Source organism: Dendrobium catenatum, unplaced genomic scaffold (assembly GCF_001605985.2).
Source record: "Dendrobium catenatum unplaced genomic scaffold, ASM160598v2 fragScaff_scaffold_1659, whole genome shotgun sequence".
NCBI classification, from domain to species: Eukaryota; Viridiplantae; Streptophyta; class Magnoliopsida; order Asparagales; family Orchidaceae; genus Dendrobium; species Dendrobium catenatum.
This window is the reverse complement of record NW_021320121.1, coordinates 245,434-253,211: the sequence shown is the minus strand read 5'-3', so window position 1 is coordinate 253,211 and position 7,778 is coordinate 245,434. Positions and strand designations below refer to the sequence as shown.

Below are 7,778 nucleotides of genomic sequence, written 5' to 3'. Positions count from 1 at the left end.
TTGTTCTTGGTTGAATCCTTTGGCAACTAAGCGGGCTTTGTGTCGAGCGATGGTTCCGTCAGAGTTGTACTTGGTGCGGAAGGTCCATTTTGAGCCGAGAATGTTCATAGACGGCTGTGGTGGGACGAGTTCCCAGGTGCCCTGTGCTTGGAGGGCTTGGAATTCCTGTGACATAGCTGATCTCCAATGCTCGAACTTGGCTGCTTGATTATAGGTATTGGGTTCGGGAGTTTGAACGATATGAGCTAAATCAAATATTTTCTTGGGCTTAGATATCCCAGTTTTTAGACGAGTTAGCATATGATGAGTGGGTTTAGATTGGTGCAGGTTTGGAGTTACGGTTGGCTGAATGCTTTCAGAGTATGGTGTTGTGGATGTGGTGGGTTCAGGAGTATGAGTCGTGGTAGTTGAGTAGGAAGGATGAGTAGAAGAGTTGGCTAATGCAGGTGTGATAACGGCCTGAGATGTGAGATGAGGTGATGAGCTTTGTTGTGGTAAAATACTGAGATTAGGTACCAAAATCAGCGGAGGTGTCGGGTTTGAAGACCAATAATGAGTTGGTGATTTGGAGTAAGGGAATTCATTTTCATTGAAGATAACATTGCGGGAAGTGTAGATCTTGTGAGTGTGAATGTCTAAACATTTGTACCCTTTTTGTGAGTGGGCATACTCGATGAAGACGCACGGGTGGGAAGTGGGTGAGAGTTTGTGAGAGGTGTATGGCTTTAGCCATGGATAGCAGAGACATCCGAGAACTTTGAGGTGATCGTAGCGGGGTGGTTGGCCATGCAGGATTTCAAAGGGGGACTTGTGATTCGTGTTGGAAGAAGGGATGCGGTTAATTAAATAATTTGCGGTGAGGAGAACGTCGACCCATAGTGACAGTGGAAGAGAGGCTTGAATGAGAAGAGCCCGAGTAGTTTCGATAAGATGTATGTGTTTTCGTTCTGCTACGCCGTTCTGAGAAGGAGAGTGCGGGCAAGTGGATTGATGATCAATACCAGTTGAAGCACAATACGTTTTGAATTTATAATTCATGTATTCGCCGCCATTATCAGTACGGATAATTTTTATGTTGCAGCTAAATTGTCGTTCGACCGATTTTTGAAATTCAATGAATTTTGAAAACGCTTCAGATTTGTTAATTATCGGATAAATCCACGTAAATTTTGAAAAATCGTCAATGAAAGAGATGTAATAACGAAAACCATGCGAAGACGGAATGGAAAAGGGACCCCAGATATCTGAGTGAACAAGAGCAAATAAATTGTTCGTTACAGATTGAGATAAGGAAGAATGTAAGCGATGGCTTTTGGCCATTTTACAAGAATTGCAAACGGTAGTAACAGAATTATGGTAACAGTGCCATCGCGGGTAGAAATGGAGGCGAGACTGCTTGGCGACGGGTGACCGAGCCGTCTGTGCCAGAGATCGGGAATTTGCTGAATTGAATGAGAGCAAGGTCCCCAGTTTTGGCTGAGTTGGATTGGTGAAGTCTGAGAGGATAGAGTCCGTTAATAGAGGGACCCGAAAGAAGAAGCCGGTGGGTCTTCCGATCCTTGATTTCGTATCCATGAGGAAAGAAAGTGATGAAACAGTTATTGTCAGTCGTTAGCCGATAAACAGATAGTAAATTGAAAGATAAGTTAGGAACTAGATTGAGATTTAGAAGTTGTAGACTACCTGTGGGAGTCGGTAACAGACCTTTCCCCGTATTTTGAATTGGGATTGTCTGACCGTTCCCTAACGTTACCTGACTGTTTCCGTGATAAGGTTGAGATTGATGAACTTGGTTAGGATCGGCTGTGAGATGATTTGTAGCTCCGCTATCAAGAAACCAGTCAGAAGAACTGGCTCCAGCTGGAGAAGTGAACAGGGCAACCAGTTGTTCCGTAGAGTATTCGTCGTCGTGACGATGCCAGCATTTAACGGCCGAGTGGCCGAATTTGCCACATATTTGGCAATAAATGTCTGGACGAGGAGTTTTGCTTGCTCGATTTGAATTCGTGGTGGGAGGTGGTCGATTAGTTGATCGACCTCTGTTGTTGGATGACCGTCCGCGGCCGCGTACCCTGGTGGCTGTGAGAGCGGTTTGACTGCCGGTGATACTGAGGTTGTGGAGTTCTTTGGTTGTTTCATGGAGAAGGTTGAGTTCTTCGCTACAGAGGAGCGTATAAAGTTCGTCGAGGCTAACTGACCGAAGGTTCGTCCTGATGGCCGTTTTAAATGCCTGATACGTCATAGGCAAGCCGTTGAGAGTGTAGTGTATGGCATCCTCAACTTCGACGGGAGCGCCTGCTGCGGCGAGCGCATCGACTTTAGATTTGACGTCTAGTAGGTATTGTGTCATAGATTTGTCCTTCATTGAGAGATAGTGTAGCTCGTTTTTGAGTTGAGAGATTCTTGATCTTGTTGATGATTGTAGACGACTGTCGAGTATCCTCCAGATGTCGCAGCAGTGATCGGCGGACAAGACGTAAGGAAGAATAGAGGGAGATATGACGGAGTATAATGCTGCGGCGAGATTTTGATCGAGCAAGATCCAGGTGTTGTGATTGCTGTTGGTGATGGTTGCACCGTTGATGTCCTGAGTCAGTGGTGGTGGGCAGGTGACGGAGCCGGTCAAGAAGCCTTCGAAATTGTTTGCTCTGAAGAGCTTGAGAACTTGAGTCCTCCATAGAGCGTGATTATCGGCCGTGAGTTGATGAGCTATGACTTTCTTGATATTATTCATCAAGAATTTCAGAGATGAAGGAATTTGCGTGGAGGAGAAGCTATTCTCGGCGGTGAAGATGTCCGCCGGAGTTGATGAAGAAACCGTGGCCATGGATGTCATTGTGATAGGTAACGAAAAAAAAAAATTAGATGGCCTGGCGCTCTGATACCATGTGAACTTTTGATGAAAAGAGAAAGAAGAGAGGTAGAGAAACAGGTAAGCTTTCTTGAAGCCAGGAACATAGGAGAAATAAGAAATTAAACTTTTTCCATTAATTTCAAGTTTCTGAATTACAGATACAATTTATAGACAAAATTAGATAGAGAAAGTACAGACTAGTTAACGGTACTCTTGTTATCCAATGTACAGCTGACACGTGGACTGTGGCTTAACAGAATGATAGTTAAATTTTGCCTATCTTACTACCTTAGAATATTAGAGATTCTATCTCTATCATTCCTATTTGCTCTAGTGATGTTGAGATCTTAGATTGGGATGGGGTGTCCATTCCCAGAATTCAAAATTTTTATCCATCAGTCGCACGCGGATGATAGTTCTCTTGTTTGGGCTAAGTATTTGTGGCATAAAATGCATTCTTTATGCTACTTTGTATATGACTGGCTTGCTTTAAATGATGGTTTGAAAACTTCTCATCATCATTTGAAAACTTCTCATGCACTTATCAAGAGAAATATTTAGGTGTCTTCCACCTAAGCCCTTTGCAACCACTCTATGGAAAGCTCTAACCACCAATTTTTTAATGAGACTTTACCTTTCACTTGCTGCGTAGACTCCTTCCTTGCTTGACACCCTTTTTGCTTTGACAAAACTCGAAAATTTTTTTACATTTTTTTGATGATGATCGGATGGATTTACCACAACACATTAAGTCTGACATCTTCTTTACTATTTGAGATGTGGTCTATTATACTTGGAAAGAACGTAACGATAGGAAATTTGGAATGCATTCTAATACCTTATCCACTATTTTTAACCATGCCAAAAAAGATATTCATCTTAAACTTCACAATACATTAACAATTTTGGTTATAAAAACACCACAAAAATTAAAAAGAACAGCAAGAAAGCAACGAGAAAGTAATAGCAAAATGAAATTATAATTGAGATCTCAAATATCAAACAGTAAAAAAACAGCGCAAACAAATCCTAAATCAAACTGAAATAAACCATTATTTCTTATTTAAACATTAGAAGCAGCTCAAAACCTTTCTGCACCACTTAAAGTTGAAAAGCATAACAAACTACAAAGACCAACCTCAAACAAACTCTACATTTTGGAACTTTGTAGAAGCCTGAATGGCTTTTATGGACACTAAATATTCCTCACACCATAACATAGAAAAGCATTACATAATACAGAATCATACATATAATCACACAATAGTTCTCTTCAATATGGCCAGAACAAGAAAGCATGATCATCTGCTGGAAATCCATAGTCATTTGAACTATCTTCAAGCTTTAGAAAATGGCAATCTTTAACCTCTTCATCTTCCCCAGTGTGCGAGATATCAGATTGATCTGGTTCCAAAACATTGGAAGAAACTGCAGGTTCCAAAAGTGTAGACCGGCCGACTTGTTCGGCGCAATGAGGGCTTTCAGAGTCGATGACGACGCTATTGACTGAGCTCAGATCTTCTTGTTTTAATCTTAACATTGGTGATATGTCGCAGTTCGCGGTTTTGAATGCTAAATCTATCTCTGGTTTTGGTAATGGAGGTGCCCATTCTTGGAGTTTCATAGAATCTTTCATGCTCTCTTTGAGGAGAAGCTTGTTTGTCAGATGAGTTGCCTATGCGAGTAAAGTTGGAGAGACTTATTATTGTATTGTCTAACATTAAACCACTATGCATATATGTTTGCACTGGAAACCAATGAAGGAATGATAAAAGAGATGCATGTTTGGCATATTTGCAAATGAATAAGTCTTCGTTTGGGACGGCTTTCTTTCTGTTTTTTAAAGCAGCTTTTTAGTTCAAAAAAAATTGCTTTAAGAAGCAGAAAGAAAGCCGTCCCAAATGAAGCATAAGAATCATTGTTTCTACTTGATCAACTTTTCTTGTTTTTCTTCAATCCAAACAAAAATAAAAACAAAGTTCAAGACTTTTTTTGCTCTTAGCCATGGGTATTTTGACAAGTTTCAAGACATCCATTTCTCTTTTACAAGATTACAATCAAGGTAGTTGTAACTTGTAAACAGCTATTTTTTTTTACAAAACAACAAAGATTCAATCTTTACCAAAAGAAAATTGTCTTGGAACCACGGGCTCATTTCGTTTCTTAAATAATATTTTAACATGATGAAATTTGTTAAATTCATCATTAAATTTGATGGAGTTATGCACTTATAGTGATTTTAAACATCACAAATCTTCATCAAATTTTCATTTTCACACTCAAAAAGAATGAAAACAAAATCATTATTTTCTAAAATATGTTTCTATTTACAAGCAATCAAGTGAGCCTTAACAAAGAAATGAACTAGTTAAAATCAGTTCAGAATGTCCTAAGCCAACTTCTCACCCTGCAAACCAATTTGGATTTAGTTTGCAAGGGAGAACATAAGCCCAAATATAGATTAACAAACAAGAAAATGCATTATGGAATAAAGGCTTAGTGATGAATTTTTTATACCTCAGATTGCAACTTCTCTTTCTCCTTGAGGAGACTTTCATAATCAGCTTTGAGAGAATTGTAGTTTGCTTTCAGAGCCTCATAATCCTTCTCTAACTGCTTAGTCTTCCACCGGGCGCGGCGGTTCTGAAACCATATTGCAACCTGCCTTGGCTGCAGGCCAAGCTCCTTTGCGAGCTGGATTTTTCGTTCTGGATCAAGCTTGTTATCGAGCTCAAATATTTTCTCTAAAAATTTTACTTGTTCCACAGCAAGCCGCCTTTTCTTCTCTGGTTGATGGAGGTACTCCTCTAGTTCTTCATCACCAACCTGTTCCATGTCTAGCTGACGGTAGTAGGCCTGGTTGGCTGCGTTTGTACAAACGTCTTCAAAATTCACCATGGCACCTGAAGCTGAAACAATCATCATATATTATCAAGGAAGAACCTTTAGGCCAGAAAGAAAGCAGAACCATAAAAGGTTCACATCACAACTAAAAGCTTGCAGGTAAAATTTTTTCGAGTCAGCATACTTGTTGATAAAAGAATCAGGCCTTAAACATGGTTCTACAATCACATAAAATAATTTTTGAAAAATGATGAATATTTGAGTCTAAGGCTTCGTTTGGGACGACTTTATTATTGCTTCTAAAAACAATTTCTTAATACAAAAATTTTAATTTATATACTAAAAAGTTGCTTTAAGAAGCAGTGAGAAAGCGGTGGCAAACGATTCATTAGATCTCAACTATTAGATTACTCTAGATATAGATAAGAAAGGAAAACTCAAGTTATGGATGAATGCAAGAAAGTAGTAGAATGAGTCTAATTATGGATGCTAAGGAAGAGTCCTCAGGTAGATTATAGGCTGTCAAGTATGTGAGTATCCTAATTATATTTATCTCTCTCTAGAGCTCGGATTTTGAAGATCCAAGCTACATGAGCTCAAATCCTCAAAAATAGCTAGCGAGACAAGAAGCTAACAGTAATCACCTTCTTGTGGTTCTATGTCTTGAATTTTTCTCATGGGGAATTTGATCAGAGACAGATTGCAATAAGAGCAACTGTTTACCATATGCAAGTCGAATCAATCAAAATCATCCATCAAATTGAAGAACATAAGACATATTCAAATTAAGAATGCTTATGGGAACACAGCCTGATGCAAAATTTTATCTTTATGAGAAACGAGGCGTGGCTTAGTAATTAAAAGCTTTTGTTCCTCACCACCAGCTCACGCTTGAAATCATTAAGCTACTAATTTCTAATAATTTTCGCTTCAGTGCTTCTCCTTTAAAAAAAATCTGTATAACAACGGCTGGAATCATCAATCAAGGATCAGGAAAGAACTTGCTGAACCATAAAGCAGAATTAGTTGTGAAGAGGAACTCACAAATTAGAAAAAGAAGACGAATTTAGCAGAAATCACTGAGATTAACTCAGATAAAACTTAGAAAAAAAAAAACTTCACTGTCTTCAACCTTACGTATTAGAAAGCTAACAAAAAGCTCATTCAAGGAGACGAATTTTGAAGAAAACAACAATCATAGAAGCTCAATTTTCCCCCGAAAGAAAAGATGAACGCTTTACCTTGGAATCCACCAGAGCTCGTACCAAGCAAGGCCTCAATGGTCTCAGGGGACACCCCTTCTTTCTGCAGCAAAACAGCAACATTTGAACCACCGTGAATTCTTCTCCCCGACATCTCGACTCTCTTCAACTTTTCTAGATTAAGCTCCACCAAAAGGTGTAAAGATCCCTTTTTTTCTCCTTCAAAAGCTCTCAAACCGAGACGAGCTCAGAAAGCCATGGCTTCTTCTTCTTCTTCTTCTTCCCTTCTATTCATTTTCACATCTTATGGCGGAAGAAGCTTGTAGCCATGATTACAGAGGCATGACAAAATCCCTCTTTTAAGGAAGAACCCAATCCCATCCCTCGCTCGCTCAGGAGAAGAATAGTTTTGAGCGACAAACAGAGTATAAGTGTATAACAAATCCAAGCTTTGCAAGTGATTAAACAGTGTGGCTTCCACAGATTTCAACAAGAAGGCTTCTTTCTCTCTCTATGTATCTGTCCTACCTCTCCCCGCTTCCTCGGGGTTGGGGATGGCTCGAAGGGGCTATAAGGGGAGGGGGAGCATCTGTGGTCTTCTTGTGCTGCAGTTTCTGTGGCTTCTACTGCTGTACGCAGAGCGTGAAATGACGAAAAGTTCCCTCTTATTCAGTGGTAACTGGTAACGACGAGAACTTTGTCCCGCGGGCTTTCCAAGTGGGAACAATTTACCTTTTTTTGTGTGAAAGTAATTTCTGCCGCTCAAGTTTTTCCTGTTGATTTCATGAATGATAAAATTATATAAAAAAAAAGAGTAATCCATGTTTGTACGTCATTTAGAGCTATGTGATTATCTGATGATCAAGTGAAACAGGAGT

The 7,778-nt window shown here is 39.7% G+C and overlaps 1 protein-coding gene across 2 annotated transcripts; it reads right to left on the bottom strand.

Moving 5' to 3' along the window:
• Positions 1-3,884: 3,884 nt before the first annotated feature.
• LOC110097631 (homeobox-leucine zipper protein HAT5) lies at positions 3,885-7,546 on the bottom strand. Of its 2 annotated transcripts, none has more exons than XM_020824132.2 (3): positions 6,940-7,546; positions 5,372-5,757; positions 3,885-4,529 (listed from the first exon to the last, which is right to left on the bottom strand). In XM_020824132.2, exons 1-3 carry the CDS (start codon positions 7,052-7,054, stop codon positions 4,128-4,130), a joined length of 903 nt encoding a protein of 300 aa, XP_020679791.1. In that variant the 5' UTR covers positions 7,055-7,546; the 3' UTR covers positions 3,885-4,127. The 2 variants fall into 2 exon arrangements, with proteins under 2 accessions (XP_020679791.1, XP_020679790.1); XM_020824131.2 differs by having other exon boundaries at positions 5,372-5,763; positions 6,940-7,544.
• Between the last annotated feature and the right edge of the window lie 232 nt (positions 7,547-7,778).